The sequence below is a fragment of the Muntiacus reevesi genome, chromosome 6, assembly GCF_963930625.1.
Source record: "Muntiacus reevesi chromosome 6, mMunRee1.1, whole genome shotgun sequence".
In the NCBI taxonomy this organism is placed as follows: Eukaryota; Metazoa; Chordata; class Mammalia; order Artiodactyla; family Cervidae; genus Muntiacus; species Muntiacus reevesi.
Genome location: NC_089254.1, coordinates 93,586,007 through 93,609,819, shown reverse-complemented (window position 1 = coordinate 93,609,819; position 23,813 = coordinate 93,586,007). Strand labels below are relative to the sequence as shown.

Here is a 23,813-nt window from a genome sequence, read left to right as displayed (position 1 = left end):
GGAAAACCTAGTTATTCAACTAGTAATTTATGTATGCAATGTTAAAACAGGAATGGCAGTTTGTTTTTTTTTTTTTTTCCAAAGCTTGGGTTAAGGAGCTAATCTGTTCTTGTGTCAAAAAGAGGCCAGGTTTTGGGACACTGGAATGTGCTGGAGGGCAGACTGAAAAAGGGGCAGGACTGAAATCATTGACCACACAGCCATTGTTGAACTGGAGGCTTTATCTGAAAAGAGGCTAAAGGATGATGGGATGACTGCTGGTGAGCTCCTTCTAGTTCACAGACACAAAACGTGGACATAGAATGCCTTGGTCATTAAAAATGATCCACATCTTACTGAACTGAATGAAATGGAGAATTCATACAGTCATTCCCGCCTCTCCTGCTCCACAGAAACATAATCACTGAGTTATGATTTCATGCCCTCTTCCTCCTATACTTAAAGATATTCCCCCCCAAGAAGTTTCTGTACAGCAGAGGGAGCCCAGCTCTGGCTCTCAGATGACCTAGGTGGGTGGGGTGGGTGGTGGGAGGGAGACTTGAGAGGGAGGGGATATATGTATACACATAGCTGATTTCATGCTGTTGCACAGAAGAAAGCAATACAGTTCTGTAAAGCAATTATACTCCAATTAAAAAACAAGTTAAAGATATTCCCCCCACACAAAATGCTAGCTTCAGAGATGAAGCTAAATAATAATATATGTAGGATATATAAATATATATGTGGGAAGCGAAATAAATAGTATATGTGGGATATTTCTTGAGTTTAGTCCCAAAGTAATGTTCATTTTTTGGAAATGAATTTGTAGTTGTTTTTCTGTTACAGAATGGGAACAGTTGTTTCCCAACATGTTCAACAAATTTCTCAGCAGCCTCATTAGAGCCAAATTTAGTTTTCTAGTTTTTAGCATTCATGCTTTCTCCTGCTTTTAACTGGGCAGTGTTCACATTCGGTTTTTACTCCCAAGCCACCACAAGTTCTACTAGAAAATGGGAGGAACACATAGCAAAAACAAAATAAATATCACATAAGCTAGAGTTGTTTTTATATGAATCTTAGGAAAAAAAGGTTTAAGAAAAAAATCATTCTCCTATTAAATCTCATCTATTTGCTAAATATAGATTTGTCTATGTCTTATTCTGTGATATAATGGGCAGAGAAATGTAGCAAGAGTCCATCTGAGTTGGAGCTCAATAACTACAATTCATTCCCACAGGCAGAGTAATTCAAATCTTATGTTTGATAATTTAGTTTTACCACGATCAAGTACTTTGAGCTTATTAAATACTACCATCATTTTTAGGATTGCTTGGAGCTAACAGAAGCATGATGGTTTAAAACAAGATCAGACTTTCTTTCTTTTTCCTTTTTTTTTTAAGCTGTGCAGGATCTTAGTTTCCCAACCAGGGATCAAACCTGTGCCCCCTGCATTCCAGGGAGCAAAGAGTCTTAACCACTGGATGGCCACGGAAGTCCTGAGGTCAGGCTTTCTGATGTGGCATTTTGATTATGCCGGGACATAATGACATGCTCTCTGCAGCAGCCTCTGGTCCACCGACTTGTTTACTACTTACCTACAGTCAAACACCCTGGCACCAGCTCCCGTGTGTGCCTCAGAAATGCAATGCAGAACATTGTGCCAAACTTTTTTTTGAAAACCAAATATCATCTTCAGTTCATCAGATTTTCTACTGAGAGGTGTGGGAGTGTTTTCTCGTTGAAAAGTTAAATCATTAATCAAAGCCAGTTGGAAATATTTCATGATTGAAATGAAAGTAGGATGGTCCAAAGGAAAAAAAAAAATAGTTTTTTTGGAGGAGAGTAGAAAGCAGGCAAGGTTGATCAGAGAAGTGTTTTTCAAGCTTTCTGACTGTGACCCATAGTAGAAAAGACAATTTATATCACAATGCAATACTCAGTGGCCACGATGCCCTCTGATATTTTCTATTCTACTTCATTAAAAAAAATGCAGATTGACATTTTTAACTAGTTTTGCTTTAAATTGATTTCACCATTCATTGGATCATGAGCCATGGCTTGAAAAATACTGGGTTAGAGGTTACAATTTTGAGATCATCTGACCTGAAACGTCATGGAACACTGCTCTCTGCGCTTTATGACTAGGTTCCTTCTCAATGATATTTACCTCTTCTTTTTTGAAGGCAGCCTTGTCTTCTTGGGACTTTTCTCTTTTAGCTGGCACTTTAGCCCCCCTTTCTTCTTCCTTTTTATTTTCAAGAATGGTAAGGTCACTTATTTAAAAGCAAGAGTGAGAGGGTGCTCAGGTCACTCTGCATGTGGCGTGAAGTGACTTCTCTGTGGCTGTCCCAATGCTCACATTTCCCCAGTGTCAGTGGTTCTAAACAGCCATGTGGGATCGTTTCCTCCCACCAAATCTTTCCTCATGTGCCTGCCATCGTGCCCGCTGAAGTCCAGCGTGACGTGGTGCTTCTAGTGAGTGTTGAACACCTCATGTGTTTGTTTGGTGCATCTTGTTCCTGATCATCTCTTAGGACAGCTGTGTTTATGAGCCCCTTGTAAGAAGCAGAAGTGAAAGATGACTTGAGTGCAATGCAGACTTAGAGATAGAGCATTCTCTCTGGAAAGCTCAATACACAAGCATCTCTTTTCTTTTCTGGTTAGGTATAGTGCTTTTAATGTAGCCTTGCAGACAGAGAAAAAAAAAATGTTTCTTAGATTACAGACATTCCCTCAGCCCCATTCCACTCTTCCTTCTGCTACATTAATTTATATCACCCAGATGGTAAAAGAAGCAAAATGTGTGCTCACAATCACCAACCAGTTTTAAGTTGATGCTGCCCCAGATGAATGGCTTTCTGCAAGTCTACATTAGGCTCAGGTCTACATGACGGCAAGTCAGGGTTTTGACGTTTTTTTTAATAAAAGGTCCAAAATGGCTCCTTTCCCTCCTTTATTACCAGTTAATTTCAAGGGGGTTATTTTTGTCTTCTTAAGATATTTCTGACCATGACTCATCATATCAGTTTCCCACCCCAACTTTTAGCATCTTTTATTAGATGCCAAACACATAGATGAGGTGAGGAGTTATGGTCCTCCTGCCTCATGTAGACCTGTAGAGAGAGGGAAGTTGTTAGAAGGAATGAGTTTAGATGCAGGTGCAGAATCATGTCAGTGCAGCACCACCACACTTGTCATCTTTGGGTTAATTCATTTTTTCTGGTATTCATAGCAATCAAGCACAGAGCAATTCACTTCTCTCTGGTTGTACCAGTAAATTTGGTTGGTGGAATATTTAGCTCTCAGTCGATTGCTCTATGCTTGCGTATTGCTATGACCTAAAAAAATGAACAGCTTGCCAAACGGTTAAGCATGTGGGGCCTTAGGAATGTGGCCTCAGTCCCAAATTTGATGTGCATTACATTTCTCGCAAGTTGCAGGCATCACACACTTGGTGCAAAAGGTTTACGGTACCTGTTTCTTTGGGACAGCTGTATGAGGTTTATCTTCTTGTGCTTTCTTTTCATTGACCCCCTTCCCTGCTGTTTTCTCCTCTACCTTTTCCCCTTTAATCTTTTTCTCTTGCATTTGCCCCTTTTTCTCTTCTAGTTGCTTCTTACGTTTTTGCTCTTCTATCTTAGCTCTCTCTTCTTCCTCTGCCTTTGCCCTCTGCCTCTCTTCTTCTGCCTTCCTCTCCTGCTCTTTGATCCTGTTCCTCTCCTCTTCTGCCTTCCTCTCCTGCTCCTTGATCCTGTTCCTCTCCTCTTCTGCCTTTCTCTCCTCCTCCTTGATCCTGTTCCTCTCCTCTTCTGCCTTTCTCTCCTCCTCCTTAATCCTGTTCCTCTCCTCTTCTGCCTTTCTCTCCTCCTCCTTAATCCTGTCCCTCTCCTCTGCCTCCCGTCTTTCTCTCTCTTGGGCAGCTGCTTGTTCTTCTGCTTCCTTTTTTGCTTTCTCCTCTGCTATTTTTCTGTCTTGCTCAGCTTTAATTCTTTCTCTTTCTTCTGCTTCCAACCTGGCCCTTTCTGCCTCAGCTCTTTCCCTGGCTTCCTCTTCCAGCTTTTCATTGTGGAGAATCTCATCTGAGCCCCTTTCCCCCTCCTCCTCGGTCTTAGGCTCATCTGCACTGACCTCCCCATTTTTCAGGGGCATTACTGTTTCCTGCTGGGTGTCTGCTGTTTTCTCTTCTACCACCACCTCTACCTGATTTTCTTCAATGCTCCCTGGCTTTGGCTTCTCTTCTTCCTCTTCCTCCTTTTCTTTCTCTTCTTTCTTTTTCTCTTCTGCTTCCATCCAATCATTCTTCTGGTGGGACTTGGTGACTATTTCCGTTTCCTCCAGCTCCTGTCTTTCCTGGCGACTTTCACTTTTTCCTTCCTTCTCCGCCGTTTCATTGTCTGTTGTGTTGTTTTGCATTCTTCTGCTGGAGAGCGACAAACTTGCATCTGTTATTGTTGGGTCAAACTCCTTCTGCCGTTCCAGGGCTTCCTGGAGGCGCTTTTGGCGTCTTTCCTCCCGCCGAGCCAGTCGCTCCAGGAGAGCAGCCTCATCATCGCCCTCCACCTGAGTGTTGGTGGTGGATGTCTTGATCTCCTCGTCAGGCACACTGGACAACAGAAACAACACCAAGGACAGCTTGCTGATTAATCGGTCAGCTGGATTCATGTACTGTGCCACATGGGAACTATAGCAGATACATAGAGAAATATATATACACACACTCCCCATATATAGCCCCATGTTAGTACATTCCTGCCTGGCTTTCAATGACAGCATATGCAAACCTCTGCCCATGGTCTTTCTCTGGCCATGGTGAGTCTATTCTGTAATCAGAAGAGCTGAGTATTAATGCCCCCGGGCACTGTGCCTCTAGCAAAAATTGATGAGCATTAGTGAATAAATACCTCAGCTCCCCTCACCTTTGGAATCAGATAGCTCCGAGGTACCTGCACTGCACTGGATCTTAGAGCTCCCAGTGGAGTTAAGCTCCAGGTAATTTTCTCAGAAAGAAAACCTTTATTTGGTTGTGTTGCCTTCTCTGCCTCACTTTTCCACACTGCTACTGCCTGTTCCTAGGATCACTTTACAAATAAACTGTGCTCAAATCTTTGTTTCAGAATCTGATTCTTGGAGAACTCAAATTAAGACAAGGACCAAACTGAAGAAACAAATTCCTCTCATATCATATAGTGTTCCCACATGTTGCCAAGTCATCTGGAATTCCTGATCTGGATTTCTGGAACACAAAGTACTTTGAGAGGAAGGGAGTGTGTGTATTAATAATAGTGCACAGATGCTATACTATTCTCAGGCTAATAACCCCCACGGTGGGGACAGCCAACTATCCACCACAATTCATGGTCCTCCTTCCTTAGTCACATGGAAGTCATTGCCCGTCAAGTCTTTGCCTTACCCTCCTTTCTTCCTTACACCTGGGTGGGGCCACAGGATCAATAATTCCAATGAAGTATGAGCAGAAGTGTGATGTCCAGGCCAGGACAAATAAGAAGCAGAGTTTACATAGTCTTCCTTTTCAACCTCTGTCTGCTGGCTAGATCAGAGGACTGAGGTTGATAGACTCACAAATGGAAAGAAGATAGGGGACCAGTTCTACCAATCAGAAATACCCAATTTGGGAACTCATTGTTAAAGCAGCTGATGTTGCCCTAACTAATATATATATATATAATATACCATCTCCATTCTTTGTCAAGATTTCCATGAGTAAAAGGTCTCTTGCCCTTCTTTTCTACAGTAGACAAAGAACAGTTAGATTTGATGTTTATAAAATAAGAAGAGAAAATCTCTAAAAAACAAACTGCAGCATGTCCATCACCATGCTCACTACTGTGGGATGCTGGCTGGACACTGCCGAAGCCAGGGGTGTTGGTCTTCATGCAGGAAACAACTAGTCATGTGATACTAGGACTGTGACCAGAGTTGGAAAAGTATGTCTGGCAGTGTTTTGAAACTCCATCAAATTTCATGGTTCATACCAACCTTGGCCCTTTTGAAGTTCAAGTTCACTTAATTTTGGAAAAACACATTTCACCTTTTAACAATAAGAAACGGCAGAGTAGAGGCTAGATTTTAAACTTTCTTGGCCTTCACTGTTGCTGTAAGGCACCATGTCAATGAGTTAGACACTTAAGGGTTAAACTTCTCTGAAAATGCAAATACTTTAGAATTTAAGGGGAAAAATCTATGTATATGAGGCATTTGGATCAACTGAATTTAAATAATTTTTAAGAGGTACCCCAAATCCCAAAATGCTAGTTGGCTTAAAGAACTCTTAAGAAACAACAGACTCTACTGAATCTTTTTTTGCTATTTGCTCTTTATAAATCAGGACAGCTATTATCAGTAGAAGTTGAGTACCAATTACAGTTGCTTAGCCCCAAGAAGAATACTTATTCTTCATGTCAGAGGTAAATTATATGAATATGAGCTACTAAAAAAAAAGAAAGAATTTTGTACTCAATCAATAGCATGAAATAACTAGTAATAGTAATGGTGAAAGAATAGAAATACAAACAGGAGCAAGATTTTAAAAGCAAGAAAACTACAAGCACTAGTAACTTTTTAAAGCATTGTTTATTATTCCCTAATAGCCAGATTCATGGAAGGCCTTAAAATGTAAAATGTCGTGTTTAAACTCTTTTTTTCCCATCTCCCTCAGCTCAAAAATGGAAAAGGAAGTGATGACCATACTGCTCTGATTTATAAGATTCTGCTACCATCTTCCTAATAATGGTCAAGATTACTATGTGCATTTTACATGTGTTATCATCTCATTTAAATTTAACGACACGCCTAAAACAAAAGTATAATTTTTACTTCCATTTAACTGAAGAAATAGAGTTAGTGAAGGGAGGGTCAGGTTGGGATTCAAAGCCAGGTGGCGAACCCCAAAGAACAAACCTCAATCTCTTGGCTATACACCCTCCCTAATTAGGAGCTACTTAGTGAGGGATGAGGTCTGTTTGTCCTCCTAACCAAGAAGCTTCCTGATTGAGTCATCCCACCAGCATTTTCACGACTGCCTTCAGAAACCTGTGTATCCACTGAAATTCACGTTAAAGAGGTCAGAACTCTTTCCCTTCAGAATTTTCTATGTAGACTGAATGAAGGGGATTATCAAATACAGTTTCCTCCCAACATGCACAAAGTAAGAGAATCTAAAACCAAAACCACACAAAAGATCTTATATGATGATTTCATTATATGTAACCATTCTATAATTTTAAAATAAAATTATCTTTTCCTCCATTCCTTCTCAAACATCCTCATCTTTTCTGTACCTTGGAGCATATACGTGACATATACTAACTATGAGCATAATGCACTGTTTGACCTTGTATGTGTGAACTTTTAAAAGTCTCTTTAGAAGAAGTTAGGGCTTCCCTGATAGCTCAGATAGTAAACAATCTGTCTGCAGTGCAGGAGACCCTGGGTCAGGAAGATCCCCTGGAGAAAGGAATGGCAACCCACTCCAGTATTCTTGCCTGGAGAATGCCATGGATAGAGGAGCCTGGCGGGCATAGTCCATGGGGTTGCAAAGAATCAGACATGACTGAGCAACTAACACTTGTTATAAGAAATTGAACTTACTACTCAGAGATCTCGACTTTCCTGATTTCCACCAGGACTGGTATAGAAAAAATGCAGTACTAAACTCATAAGCTTGGTTGAATAACTACATTAAATTAAACAGGATTCTGTATCTTGCAGAATATTACAGAGAACAGAGAATACTGGGTTAGGGTATATATTAGGAAGAGTAAGACATCTGCAATTCATGCCTACTTTTAAAATTCAAGCATTATCTCTGTTACTGGTAGGTACAGAGGACTGTTAAACTAATACATCTTTAGTTCAGAACAGATAACAATACCTTAAAGAAGGAACGTAAATAGTTTTCCTTATTTAAGAATATAGTCAGTGATTTTTAGTAAATAAAAAATTTACTAGATTACAAAGAAAATATCCTTCAACTGGGGTGTGTCCAGGGGACAGGATAGGGGGTGAGAAAAAAGGAATATTGGTGTCTTGAAGTCTAAATCAGATCAACTGTCCAGTCTGGTGAAATGCCAATAATGGCCACACAAGAATTAAACAAGCTAGAAAGAGTGAAAGAGATTGAGTTGGACTCAAGAGAATGCTTTGCCCAACACGTTTCTTTCATCAGACAGGCTAAGAAGCAATTGAGAAATGTGCCCTTCAGAAGAGGACAGTACCTGTTCTGGGTATTGACCTCCACCTGGTCGGTCACCTGCCCTAAGGCTTCTTCCTCTTGCTTCTGCCGCAGCCTTTCCTGTCGGGCGCGGCGGCGCCGTTCCCTGGCGGCCTCTTCCTCGTCATCGTCATTCCGCTGGTAGGCGATTCTGCAACATCGAAAACACAACCTCTTGAGCCAAATGCCAACCATTTTTACCAGCTTCTTAGCAGGATCAACCCTGAACGTGACTACTTACTGAACCACAGGGTTCTCAGAGGGCGGTTCTGTTTCTTAACATTTAGAGACCTGATGTGACGAGTTTTTAAACTTGTATCTGAAAAGCATTAGTCCAATAGCTATAGAGGCTAATTGACAATGATCAAATAACAGCTTAAACTGAAAAAATTTATACAACAGCAACTGCCTTTGAAGACTGTGGGTTAGCTTATTTAGATTTCTTTACTAAGCTGATGATTAGTAAAGATTTAGAAGCAGAAATCCAAAGAACTGAACTGAAAGTAATCAAAACACTTAACCGAAAAGATTTAGCATGTTGTATGAATTATTTGTGGATACATTTTCACAAAAGTCAGAAAAGAATCAAGTTATGTTACCAAGCCAGGAATCTGGCATTAACAAGCCAAATAGCTAACTAAAAACCAGAGCAGGATATCCTCTTTGCTTGGATTTATTGTTTCCCTTGTAGCTCCTTTTCACGGAAGAAAGAAGGTATCACTGACAGCTGAGAAGAGGCTTCACACTCAGGGCAGCGCCCTCTATGTATATGTGTGTGTGCTCATTGTGACCGACTCTTTGTGACCCCATGGACTGCATGCAACCTGCAAGGCTCCTTTGTCCATGGGATTCTCCAGGCAAGAACACTGGAGTGGGTTGCCATCTCCTCCTCCAGGGGATCGTCCTGACCCAGGGATCCGACCTGTGTCTCTTATGTGTCCTGCATTGCAGGCGGATTCTCTATCACTGAGCCACTAGTGGTGCCCTCTATGGCCCCCTCTTTTGTTCTAAAACTGCTTTAGTGTTCCACCACCCTCACACTGGGCACCTCATGGGAGCCTACAGGCCTGTATTTAGATAGAACCTGTGGGCTACAGCGTGCTGTGTTCCGTGGGGTCACAGAGTCCGACACGAGGCTGAACAGCAACAGCAACAATAGCAGGTAGAACAGGAAGAGAGGGTTTCCCAGGCACATGTGGTATTTAGCTTTCCTGGTTTATCTGAAGCAAAGAGCTATTTAGGGAAGTCATACAATTGGAATCACTAGTTAGATGTGTTTCCCCTAATAGTTAATCCCAAGTAAAGAGTTGGAGCTGGAGTGCTGCAGATGCTCAGACTCAAGAGGAGAAGGCCTACGTGGTTACCCGGGCTGCCCTGCAGGGAGGTCTGTGACTGGGATACACAGCGCTGAGGAGGCAGGCAGTGCTGGGTGACCTGATGATTCCCTGGGTTGGGATGGAGCTACTATGTGCACCAGACTGCTCTTTACACTGGAGAATTCATGTGCTTTTTTTTTTTTTTTTTACTGTGTTACTTACATATCTACAAATAGAAATGCAGATATGTAAATATTACATGCCTATCAATCATGACTAAGCTAAAATAATTTACAAATGAAATCATACAATTTATACCAACAAAACAAACCTAACAGGACAGATGAAGTTTGCTCCTGTTGGACTCACAAACTAGGTATTTTTAGATCCAGGGCTTTATCTTTTGACTTCAATAATACAAATGCTTTGAATGTTTTTGGACCTAGGTATCTTACAAAACCAGATGAACAGTTGTGAAGGTTGGTTGGTCTGCTCTTTGCTACTTAAGAAACTCTGACTTCATACTTGGTGAAATGTGCTGGTGTGCAATATTCAAATGCCAATATAAATAAACTGTCCCTTAGTAATTCTGTAAAGCTGACTGGTTTATTTCCACAAATATGGAGAGAAGGGTAGTGTGATACAGTTAAAGGATAACTAGATTAATATTCAGAAGACCTGGTTTCTACAACTGGTCTCTCCCTAGCTGGCAGCTCTTTGATTAACCTGCGTTACGCTGCCTTGTCTGGAAGTGGGTCACAATCAAAAGAAATCATGGATGTGTTGTGGTAAGTCAAGCTACAGTGTAGTATTTTGTTGTTATTAGGAAAGTGCAGTGGAGGAGCTGCTTTGTGAGGAAAGATGAGTTCAATTTTAGACTTGTTGAATTTGAGGTGACAGCATGACACGATTCAAATGTTCCTTTCTAATTCAATCACATTGTAGTTTGCAGTCAAAAGCCCTTCCCAGTGGTTTGGCTTCAGTCTTCAGATTCTTGGCTTCATATTCCTTTGGCTTATTTCTCAATAGACAACTTTAACCACAGCAGGGAGAATGAATCCTTAATGATGGCTTCCCAAGCTAATCAAACAGAAAGTCTTAATTTGCTCGTCTACATCTCTGGTTCAGCCACGAGGTCTTGGCTATTACTTGGGGCCTTCCTTTTCCAAGACAAGCAAGACACATAAAAGCTCCATATGGGACACTTTTGGCCAGAAACAAAACTATCCCCTCTCCTAAAAATGGAATCTCATTTGAAGCTCTTAATTTCACATTATACTTGAACAATTTGAGATGTTACTGTCTCTTCCCACTCACCCAATGAGCTTCATGGTGGAGACTGTTGGCTTTTAGTTCTGACACCACCTAGATCTGCCATCTGTTTTGGCCAGGTCACACTCAGTCTTCCTTCATCGCAGATTCCTCATTGGAGGAGTGACCTTGAACAACTGGATCATCTCCACTGTCTCTTCTGACTCTTTTAACTTCCTATGGCTTACAATTTACCATTGCGTTGCAATGGTAGACTCTTGTCTAGGACACGCAATTGCCAGAGCTAAATTTTTGAGGACACTTATTCATTTTTAAGTGTGTTTTATTGTGGTAAAATGTAATATAAAATGTACTATTTTAACCATATTTAACTATACAGTTAGTTCAGTCGCACTGAGTGTATCCACACTGTCATGTAAGTTTCACCATTATCCATCTCCTGAATGTTTCACCTTCCTAAAGGGAAACTCTGTCCCCATTAAACACTAATTCCCAATTCTCCTTTCCTGCCCCCTCACCCCTGGCCCCTGGAATCTACCAGGGTACTTTCTGACTCTATGAACTTGACTATCCTAGATAACTTGTATAAGTAGAATCAAACAGTATTTGTCTGCACCTGAGTGTATTGGGGCTTTCCTGGTAGCTCAGCTGGTTTAGCATCTGCCTACAATGCAGGAGACCCTGGTTCAATTCCTGGGTTGGGAAGACTCCCTGGAGAAGGGATAGGCTACCCACTCCAGGATTCATGGGCTTCCCAGTGACTCAGATGGTAAGGAATTCGCCTGCAATGTGGGAGACCTGGGTTCAATCGTTAGGTTAGGAAGATCCCCTGGAGGAGGGCATGGCAACCCACTGCAGTATTCTTGCCTGGAGAATCCCATGGATGGAGGATCCTGGCAGGCTACAGTCCATGGGGTTGCAAAGAGTCAGACACGACTGAGTAAGCACAGCACAAGAATGTGTACTGGGATGCATTTTTTTATTTTTTATTTTTTTACTGGGATGCATTTTTAAGGTTAGCTTCATTCATGCTCTACAGATTGTACCTTTCTTTTTTCTCTGTGCTATACAGTAGGTTCTTAGTACTTATCTATTTTATACATATGTCTACTAATAAAGAAACATGTTAAAATTGTTTTCAAAGTTCAAAACAAAAAAGGAGACAAAATGATTTCATGGTATTTTGAATCAGAATGTGCCCAGTTGCTGGCTCAATGACTTATCAGTTGACTTTATATGTGAAATTGTGTCCATGCCAAATGACTTGATATGTGTGCAAATTCTTTGAAAGTGAACCTCCCTACATCAGCCCTCCAAGGTCAGAGCACACAGTGGCTGCTTAGCTTTCAGGCCTCTCCCACAACTACCCTTCATACTACTACCAGAGACTTATTACTTTTCTTTCAAAATTGAAAAAAACTTAATTGTTAAATTTTTTTCTGGCTCCAAAAGTAACATGCATTTATTGTTTTCTTAAACCAGACATTAAAAAATGTATAAAAGAGAAAGCAAAAATCAGTTTCCTAATCACACCACTCAGATATGAACATGATTAATATTCAGTGTATTCTACCAGAACGTCACCTATCTTTACATGAAAGTGTTAGTGTCTCAGTCATGTCCAGCTCTTTGCGACCCCATGGACTGTAGCTCACCAGGCTCCTCTGTCCATGGCATTCTCCAGGCAAGAATACTGGAATGGGTCGTCATTCCCTTCTCTAGAGAATCTTCCTGACTCAGGGATCGAACCCAGGTCTCCTACATAGCAGGCAGATTCTTTACCATCTGAGCCACCAGGGAAGAACTATGCATGCATAGATATTTTAATTTTTAACCAAGTAGAATCATGATATATGCATTATTTTAGAAACAATTTCTTTAATTTACCTTATTTATTACTACTTTAACACATTAGCAAAATAGAATTTTCAACAGCAACACAGTATTTTTTGACTGGATGTATGTAGTAGATATATGTATATGGATGTACTATAATCTATTTAACCAGTTTTCTACGGATGGGCAGTTAAGATTTTTCCAAATTTATGTTCTTAGAAACAATGCTACAAAGGGCCTCACCATAGATATACTTTTACCACGTGTTCAATTATTTATCTAGGAAATATTCTCAGAAGTTAGAATTTCTGAGTTTAGGAGTATGCTCATGTAAAGGCTTTTTGATACACATTGACAAACTGCCCTCCAGAAAGATATGTCACATGTGAGTGTTAATTTCACCATAACAAGAACTTACTCAAAAAGACAGATGAGAACACAGCATCCTTAATACACCCACATTGATAGCACAACTGCGTTAGGCTTTGGTTAAAGACAAAATGTTAACATTTCTGATTTTCCACACACCACATTTACATGTATTGAAATGCTGCTGACTAGTAAAAATCATACCTAATCACCCACTGGGTTGCAAAACGAAAGCATAATAATCCATTTGTTCTTTCTGTGAAACCTCAGCAGATGCTGGCAGTAACCAGTCTACTGTATCCTACACTACAAAGATAATTGATGTTCCCAGATGATTCACAAGCAGCGGAGTTCCTCTGAATCATCTGAGAAAGATTAAACTATGTTTATTAGAGTTTTAATCAAATGCATTTTATTAAAAAATGAGTAATCCCAAATGATTACTTGATAAGGGTGAAAGAGGAGAGTGAAAAAGCTGGCTTAAAACTCAACATTCAAAAAACTAACATCATGGCATCCAGTCCCATCACTTCATGGTAAATAGAAGGGGAAAAGGTGGAAACAGTGACAGATTTTTATTTTCTTGGATTCCAAAATCACAGCCATGAAATTAAAAGACACTTGCTCCTTAGAAGGAAAGCTATGACCAACCTAGACAGCATATTAAAAAGAAGAGACATCACTTTACTAAAGAAAATCTGTATAGTCAAAGCTATGCTTTTTCCAGTAGTCATGGTACAGATGTGAGAGTTGGACCATAAAGAAGACTGAGGACTGAAGAATTGATGCTTTTGAATTGTGGTGCTGGAGAAGACTCTTGAGAATCCCTTGAAAAGCAAGGAGATCAAGCCAGTAAATCCTAAAGGAAATCAACCTTGAATATTCATTGGAAGGACTGATGCTGAAGCTGAAGTTTTAATACTCTGGCCACCTGATGTGAAGTGCCAACTCATTGGAAAAGACCCTGATGCTGGAAAAGATTGAAGGCAAAAGGAGAAGAGGCCAGCTGAGGATGAGACGGTTAGGTAGCATCACTGACTCACTGGATATGAGTTTGAGCAAACTCTGGGAGATAGTGAAGGACAGGGAAGACTGGTGAATGCAGTTCACAGGGTTGCAACAACTGAACAACAATAACAAAATCTCAAGTGATAGGGAAAGCACCTCTTATTAAATGAAATGTTCAATTGACCAGAATCCATGACTTTCCCACCCAGGCTGGGTGTAAGCAGGTTTACTTTGGAGTATTATGCTTTGTTTCTGGGTAACTGCCTTTCCTCATGTTTTAGAGAACACTTGGAGAAAGGTGTGATTGATCTTACTGCAGGAAGGCAAGTGCTGAGGGCAGCAAAATGGCACATCAGATATCTGGGAGAGAGATGATCTTTGTGTGTGTGTGTGTGTGTGTGTGTGTTGTGTACAAGTAAGTGTTGACCAGTCTTAAAAGTCAATAGTAATTACATGATGTTATTTGATTGTGTCAGTGGTATGATAAAAGCAGAAAGGACTGGCTTTTCTTCCATTCCCAGAACCATTGCCTAAATATCCTGGTGTTATATTATAAGAAAAAACAGATCTATGCACTGGGAAAACTCTCTTGGAATGCTGTGGCTTTCACACCAAAGACTTTTTAAGTCTTTACCACCAGACTTCTATTGCCTCAGTGTATTCAAGTAACACGGTAATCATGTTACAAGCTGTGCCTTTTAGATAGAAAGTTCAAATAAATAAAAGTTTTGCAGACATGGCAAATAATGAAACCACTGAGGACTCAGCGTCTTTACATTTGGCTGGACCAAGGTCTAAATGTATACTAGAAGAAAGAGGAAGTGGCTGAGGCTGCTTCCACAGTCAGATACTGGAGCAAGCCACTAGTTGTCAGCTTGCCCCAATGTCCCCTGGATCCCATCTTCTCCAACAAACACTTCTCAAGACTTGCTCAACATTGGCAAAATTCTTTTTATGATTTCATCTACAGTTTAGAGTTTTTTTTTAACCCCATGTTCTCCATAGTTAGAAAAATATTACTCTCATTTCTTTTGATTTTTTTCTTAAAAAAAAATTTGTTTTTGTGTGCTATTTTCTGATTTGAGACTCTAGTACATGATCCTTAAACTTTCAAGTAAAAATGCTGGCAATAACATTTTATTAACAAGATCTCTTATCAGGAAACCACATTTAAAAATAGAACAAGAAAAAATAATAACTAGTTTTACGAGCGGCTGATTTTATTCAAAGTTAAAGAGAACTACAGAAAAGATTTAATTTTCCATATCTTATAGCAGTAGTTAGTAATGTTTGAGGAATGTGAATCCCTTTAAAATATCAAGAAAAAGTAAAATATTATGACAATTGCTTATATATTTGTTATCTATTAAAAATGTCTTATAAAGTGCCTATAAATTAACACTGTATAGAAAGGAATGTGTATTTTATAAAGCAGTGTATTAATACATATTTGGAGAACAGTTTTTCATACTTTAAAAAATTATATATCAGACTACAGAAAACACTTGGTGTGGATATGAACTTGGGACTCTTAGTAATTTCATTGCGAGAGAACCATTGGTGTATAGATTACCAGAGTGCCGGTGGACAGACTTGGACTTGTCCCCTTCAAGCCCTTTTGCATCCTTTAACATTCCTTGTTCTTAGTAAGCACACATGCAGACCCACTGATTGAGTGACAAAAACCTCGGGGAAAACAAAAGGCTCAAGGCACTAAAATGAGGCCTGTGTACAAAAGACTTAAAGAGAGCTCATTCAGATCAAAATTTCCAAGTCTCTCTGTGTCCCTTGATTGTTTCTGCCACATTCCTCTACTTTAAAAAGAGAATGTTGCACCTAAAATTCCAACAGAACAAATAAATTCGATACCTGAAAGAAGGACTCCTACCAGTAGCTCATCATTTGTGGATTCACAGTAAGTTGCAGAGCAGTAGACACTTAGCTAGCTGAACCCCAAGTTCAGCTCTCATCTCCCTGTATCCCTCCACAACTCTGCTTTCATGCCAGGAGTCATCTGATAGAAGGTGGTGCTGACTGGAAAAGATTCCAGGTGGGAACTGAAATACTCCACCCCAAACATGATCTTGCCCCCAGTTTTCTGCAGCTGTACATTCCCCACGCAGGCCAGACTCAGGAGGAAGACAGCCTGGGGTTTAGCCACAAAGGCCGACTTCTTAGTCAATTACATTTCTTTGATTTCCATCATTCTTGGTTCTGACAGTGTCATTGTCTTGACCTGGGTTTTACAATGGTGTCCAACTTAGAGCTAAAACCTCCTATGGGCTGAAAATGTACCCATCAGCTATTAGGAGGCAGAATGATTCATACATACTTTCAGTATTATTTTTCATGTACCAAAAAACCCCAGTGGATTTTTTTTTCATAATATGAAATGCAAGCGATTCTCCAAACATATCCAGTTAGTTCTGTGAATTGCTCAAATGTTCTCAGAAAAATTTCAGGCAATGCTGTGATCAGGAGGGAAGAAACCCTGAGCTACTGAAATGAGTCATATTTGCTACAGATTTATTGTGTATTTGAAAGTTAAAAAGAGGTTTATAGATACATTCCAGGCTCTTAAATATGATTTTGTTTATATGTGGTATCTGTAAAATGTTGTGGCTTCATTTAATGCACATGAGGTCCAATTCTGAATGTTTTTCCTTGGATTCCTTAAAAGAAAGGCATTGAAAATTACAGTGGAGGAAAAAGACCAAGAAAATAAAAGTATTTTCAGGTCAGAATATGTTTAGAAATGGATTAATAGCCAATAGTCAATTGGTCTATTAGTAATTAACACAGGGCAAAATGAAAGAAAGCCCCTCTCATTTAGAATATGTGTGTGTGTGTGTGTGTGTGTATTTTTTTTTTTTTTTCTGGTAGGGAAGGTAAAAATATGCTGAATTTCACTGTAAGATTCATTGCTATGTCAGGGTATGCCTTTTGTGGGAGTGCTGGCATGCAAGGGGATATGATACTCTGAAGAAGTTTACTTAGGAAGAAAGGTATGTCCTACCCCATCTCCTCATACACACATTTGAGAATTACTAAGTTTGCAAACCAGCCATCAATTTTGGTTCTCAGTAGTGAGACACCGTGTGCTTGCACACTTCAGGGTTCTCATATATGTTGTCACAAGTCATCACCACCAGCCTACCACATGCTGTATATAATGGTGACGGCCATAATCAGATGAGCTTCTATAACCACAGACCATGATGGGGAAACGTTTGCTGCAGAACACAGTAGAAAGAAACAACCATCAGGCAGTGGGAGAAGAATCTCTTCACTTACTTCCTCACACGCTCGGAGCAGGCTGGCTCTTAGAACCGATTGACTGTGACGTCCTGTTAGACAAGTAGATCGGGTCTGATTGATCACACATCGGGGAGTAGGGAGTTCTGATTGTGACTCAGGTTTATATGGCTGAGGGCTTATGTGAACACAGTTCTCAGAATGGTCCGGCCCTGGCAGATTCCTAAGCTAAGAGACTCGCTTCTGAATTGATACACAAAGTCACAGGAAAGTTTTAAAAGATGAACTCCAATTGTTTGGGATCGATATTTTAAATTAAAAAGATGTTTAGCCTGAAATATATTTTACCTATGAATGAGTGTATATAGTACATGACCACTTAAAAGAAAAATAATGAAACAAATACCATGTGCCTTCCACCCAGCATAAACAGCACCAGCACCCTAGAAAGCCTTATGTGCTTTTCTTCAATCCCATCTGCCTCTCTTTTTTAATCCCTCCAAATAGCCTTTAGCCTGATTTTTTCTTAATTATTTTCTTGCTTTTCTTTGTAGTTTTACCCCAACAGATGTACCCCTAAACAATTTGGTTTTCAGTTTTGCCTTCTTAGAACTTTAGATAATTATACTGTATGAATCCTGTGATTAATTTCTTTTACCCAATAGTATGCTTCTGAGATTCATCTATATTTCTATAAATAACTGTAGTTTATAATGACAGATGAGACATAGGTTTCCCAAACATTTCTTGAGATTCTAGTGTGGATGAGATAAATGTCTAATTTTTTATCCAATGGGTGTCATGTTTTTTTAAAACTCTACAGATGGTTGGTGACATTCAGTAGAAATAAAATGAATAGAATCAGGATTTCTTTCTTTTTGAATTGCTATTTTTTCACATTTTTTAAAAGAACAATGCTTCTGTCAAATCTATTAAACACAGATTTTGGAGGGATAATTCCATGGCAGTTTCCTGAGATAAAGTAATTCTATTTATTCTGTCACGAACAGGACTGAATTTGCACCACTCCCACGATCCCACCCTATTCAAACAATAAGCTTGGTCAAATACAGTTCAGTTTTTAATTTATAAATGTTTAGAAAGTGTAGTTATGGAAAGAGAAGGTTGATGATGGAGAAGATATTTTACTTCTCACTTGCTAATTCAAGTTAAGCTTTGATTTGAAATGAATGACAAGGAGTAAGAGAAATGTTTAAGTGGCCAGTAAGATAATTAAAATAAAGCAATCAAACTTTCCTCTCTTAACTCTAATTTGAAATTCAACTGGTATAAAATGTGACTGGGGGATAAACCTAATTATCACTTGTGTTTTCATAAACATTACTTTTTCTTCATCCTCAACCTAGGATTCTTTGTTGAGTAAGAATCTTAAATAAAATATGATCATTAATAAACTCAGACTTTTTAAAATGCTATCAGTCAAGAGTAAAATCTGACTTGGGGCTGTTTCCTGATGTGTCTATGAAAGGACAATCTTGTTTTAATGTGCATAATAGATGTGGACAATAAACCTTGGGCTTAGGTAATTTATTTTCAAATAAAACATGATAAAATAATTCATCTGACCCAGGTACCCATGACTGGCAATACTACATCTTGCCAGTTCTTTCTCTTGTATGTAGGTCTGAACGTGGATATACAACTGATTGAAAAAAAATACTACCTGAGAGCAGGGTGCGGGGAAAATCCAACCCAAAGGCTGATTTGGATGCAACTACATCTGACCACAGATATATATAAGCAAGCAGAGTCTTTTCACAGTCAAAAACAATCTCCTAGAAGCAGAAATTTCCATTGCCATCTTCAAATGTGGATATATGAACTCATTTTAGATGAGTCTTAGTGTGATCTAGAAATTCACACATTACCCCTAAATTTGAAATACTTGTATGATGCAGTACAAAGGCCCATAATTCCATGTGGTGGGGCTTTGAATTATGGTACTACTATCACATTGCTAAACATCGGACAAAAGAAACAAAGTGATTGGAAAAACAAAAACAAGATGTCCTTAAGAGGAGGTGACGAACCTGTGAGTAATTAGAAGGAATTCTTGTAAGGGAAAGCAGTATTTCAGACATGCTGATGGAAATGGTACATGGCGTGTGGGTACTGCTATCTGAAGTCACGTGTCCTGTGTCAGCTGAGAGGATTCTCAGCATCCTCTCTACATAGGCAGTGCTTAATGCAGGGAAATTTATGGGTAATGGATTTTCATAACAGGTCTTTTATGATCTCCTCCTCCCCCCAAAAGTGCCCTCTGGAGCTTTCCTGCTTCCACTCTCATTTTTCTTAATTGGAAAAAGATTCAGTATTCATTTCCTCTTTCCTAGCACTCTCTTGGCTCCATTTCCCTCTGGGTGGCATGGCCTCCCATCACCACCCCTCCTTTCTCTCCCTTCTCTCTTCTTCAGAAACAGAAAGCTTAAAAATACTGATAGATATGACACTAGAACATTGTTTCTGGCAACTCTGGGGAGTGAAGGGACTGTTATAACAAGGAAGCGCAATTGAGGGGTGATTACTACCTCCCCAACTCTAGAGGTACCACACAACCTTACCTAACATCTGTGGGCTTCCCAGGTGGCACTAGCAGTGAAGAATCTGCCTGCCGATAGAGGAGATGCAGGTTTGATCCCTGAGTCAGGAAGATCCCCTGGAGTAGGAAATGGCAACCCACTCCAGTATTCTTGCCAGGATAATCCCATGAACAGAGGAGCCTGGCGGACTCAGTCCATGGGGTCGTAAAGTCAGACATGACTGAGTGCACACATACCCACACCTAACATCCAGCTGGCTCATAGCTTCCTTTCCTATGCTAGGACCACAGAGTTTTGTTTACAAGTAGTAGCAAGTAGAAAGACAAACTTTGGGTAGAGACAGGAAATGGAAAATGAAAGGCCAAATCCTGAAGCTTGGACCTGTGGGAAGAACACTTATCCTTACAGGGGACTTGGGAGCCAAGAACTGCCGATGGGCCCAACCTCCCTACTGTTAGGAAAAGAAGTCAAAGGGTCTGCTCTGTGCTTAGTGGATCATCTTCCCCAGTCAACAGAAATCCTCCCTACGCTGGGACCTGCACCATGGGGAAAGGATAAAACAGACACCTATTTGTTGTGATTTGGTTACAGAGTCAGCCTGACCAAACAAACCAAGATAAAAACCTTCTTCCACGGTTAAAATTAATAGAAGACCCCTATAAAAATGTGAACACTTAAATAGTTAATGTAATATTAAATAGCTAAGCTCCCACATTTATGTGTGTTAATTGAATTAGAATCACCAACAGCTTAAGAATCAGACAGCCAGGGCTCTGAGAGAGGGGGACATGAGCATTAGAAACATTCTTGGATAGCACTTAAACTGCTTGAGGTACCTGTCCAGAACCAGCGGATTGATATCCCAACAGCAGAGTGTAAACCAACAAGGCTTATGCAATCTTCTGAGTAGACACTAGTGCAATCACTAGTTCTTTAAAACTGTTAGCTAGTACAGGAGGCACTGCTTCAGTAAGGGAGATAACCAAGTTAAAAAATATATTTTTAATTACAAATTACAAAGTTACAGCATTGGCACTGGTTTATAGGTTTCTGAAAATGTGTTAAAGTGTTAGTCTCTCAGTCATGTCTGATTCTTTGTGATCTCATGGAGTATAGCCCACTAGGCTCCTCTGTCCATGGAATTCTCCAGGCAAGAATACTGGAGTGAGTTGCCATTTCCTATTTCAGGGGATCTCCCTGACTCAGGGGATCGAACCTGGGTCTTCTGTATTGCAGGAAGATTCTTTACCATCTGAGCCACTAGGGAAGCCCTTATAGGTTTCTAATCTTGTATATATATTTCTCTACAACCAAACCACTGATCCACGCAGAACACAGACTTTGAAAAAGACAAAGTGGGACGTCAGAGTGGTGGGTCATGAGCAGTCTAGATTCTGAGGAAGTGGTGGGTGATGTGCCAGATATGAATGTGGCATTTTAACTTACAGTATAGGGGTGCTGATTGTTAATGCTACTCTAACATGCAAATTGATACCTAGGTGACTGGAATTAATGCATTCATTCAACATACATTTACTGAGTATTTACTCTATTCAAACCACTGAAGGTGGAAACCAACATGAAAACCCTGAAAAGAGTTTGTAATCTGGTAGGGAAGCTAAAAAATGTATAAGAACATAATAGTAGGTAGAATGCAGTAAATATCACAGGAAATGTTGATGAAATGATCTAAAGTTTAGAAGAGGAAGAAGGCAATTCCAGCTAAGGGATCAGAGAAGTACATGGAGAAAGTGGTATTTGAACTAGATCTTTAGTATTAGGGCTGGGGGGACAGAAATGGATCCTCCCGCATACAAAGAACTCAAATAGCAAGGTTGCAGAGACAGGAAATATGGACATGAGAAAGCAAACAATCCAGCCTGGCCGGGGCTTGGAGTACATGAAGGGTATTAGTGAGGCTCCAGTTGTCCTTGGCACACGCAGAAGGACAGCTTCCAGTAACTGGAAGAGTAAACCGACCATTTTACAAAGCTTAAGGTGGGAGTCTTCTTCCATGGCGGTGGCCCTACGGAAACACACCGGGAGTCTTTTCTAGTTTCAGTCTCCACTCCAGGTGTTTCATTTCACTCCACAGCTTTCTCTGAGAAATAAAGGGCCAGCTACCCAATATCAAGGGCTTCATAAATCTTAGCTACAAGAAGATACTTCAGTTCAGCAAATCCTACAATCATTTAGAACAGAAGCACTGTGGAGGATCCTTCAAGAGCAATACACTTCGATTTCCAATTTTTCAGAGTGGTATTATGTTCTTTTATATTCTTGCCACATTCTCCACTGTCTTGTCTCCACTTTGCCCACATAGAGTAAATCAAAGGTTGACTTATTCTGCTTGTTCATCAAATCCCAGGAGCAATCCACCACTGTGGCAAACTGGCGAGATATTAAAAACATAGAATAATTAAACTGGAAGGAATGTTGGAGGTTATTTTCAATCCATGCTATACATGGTAATGTGGGGTTGAAGAGGTGAAGTGACTCACACAAGCAATTACAAAACCAGGACTAGACCCAGGTCTTTATATCCCATATTTGTTTTCTTTCTAACCTATGACACTATGTTCAGCTTTCTTGGGGTATTCTGTAGATTAACAAATGGCTTCAGTCATCTAAGTCAGAGATTGGCAAACTATGGCCCCAGGGCTAAATCCAGCCCACATTCTATTGTTGTAAACAAAGTTTTATTGGAGCATAGTCATTCCCAGATTGGCATTCAAATGTGAAAGAAGTCACATACAGAGTTGTGTAATTGTAATTATGACAGAGAATGTGCTTCCCACAAATTTGAAAATATATATGCATATACACATATATGCTTATGTACATATATGAACACATACACACATATGTATATATTCACTTATTTATAAATAATATACATGTAGTGCTATTTAAATGTTTATAGATTTATAAAACAGAAAAAGATATAATGACAACAAAATAGAATATTTAAAATAAATTTAATTTGTTAATGTTCATAAAATATTTTTTGAAAATTCTTAGTTTAACATACTGGATCACAGTAGTTTGAAAATCTGTCTATAAGTTCAATTTATTTTTGATAGTTGATTTTAAATGACAACTATAACTTAATTAAAAAACAAAAACTCCTAAAAGGTAGATACAAATAGAAAGAACACATCGTTGGCTAGGCATTTTTATGCATTATACTAATAGAGTCCATCTCCCCACCAACTATGCAGTTCTTTGTGAAATTTGCCTAGGAAATTTATGTTTGTCATGTTATCAACCAGTTGTTCACTTAAAGTCAGCCAAAGCTATTTTAGTTTTACATTTTTAAATACATAGCTTCAAATCCACTGTTATGTTTTGCTTGGGAGGTTTCTTTTAATAGATTAGAAAAGGCTGGTCCCAAGGTGAGGTATGAAGACCAATAGTCTTAGGTAGGTTATATGTTTACATCTTTTTAGACAAAAAAAAAGGTCACAAAACAATGGGATTATTTCCCAAATGATTTCTCTGCTGCATGAGCTTCTTCTAAAAACAGTTACATCCCTCCCTCTTTGTGGAAAGCTCTCCTTCACTGGAAGGCACAGGTGACGTGCGTGGCTCAGTAGCTAAGCACTGTATTCGCTCGCAGCGTTAGTGACACCTAGAGCTCGATCTCAGACTTGCCATGGGTTCACATGCTCAGTATTCCCTTCAGGTTGCAGTTTCTACAGAAATCCTTCTGAGTCCAGAAATCTGAATCCATTTCACAAAGGCTAGTTTACTTTAAACTAGATAAGCTATACCATCGGTAGATGCACTTACCCAGTTACAAGGAAACTGCAAGGAGTCACAGTATGGGAAAGGTCACCTCACCTCTGGGGGTGGGACTCCTGCTCTTCCTTCAAGACCAGTCACACATGGTTGGAAATAGGAACTAAGTGAAGGTGTCAGGGCCAGAAAGCATAATAAGCATCAGTCAAGCTTCTTTTCCTATTAGTTTAACTTCATTTATAC

General features: G+C 39.7%; 1 protein-coding gene across 7 annotated transcripts in view; it reads right to left on the bottom strand.

The window, feature by feature from the left end:
- Positions 1-23,813, bottom strand: part of CALD1 (caldesmon 1) — a 202,601-nt gene that overhangs the window by 32,729 nt on the left and 146,059 nt on the right. For 5 of the 7 annotated variants that reach the window (XM_065939008.1, XM_065939007.1, XM_065939009.1 and 2 more), the window contains 3 exons: positions 8,217-8,363; positions 3,457-4,585; positions 2,150-2,227 (listed from right to left, as the gene is read on the bottom strand). In XM_065939008.1, coding sequence (XP_065795080.1) covers positions 2,150-2,227; positions 3,457-4,585; positions 8,217-8,363 — 1,354 coding nt within the window. The remainder of the gene's footprint in view (positions 1-2,149; positions 2,228-3,456; positions 4,586-8,216; positions 8,364-23,813) is intronic. The other 2 variants (XM_065939013.1, XM_065939014.1) reach the window with 1 other exon arrangement.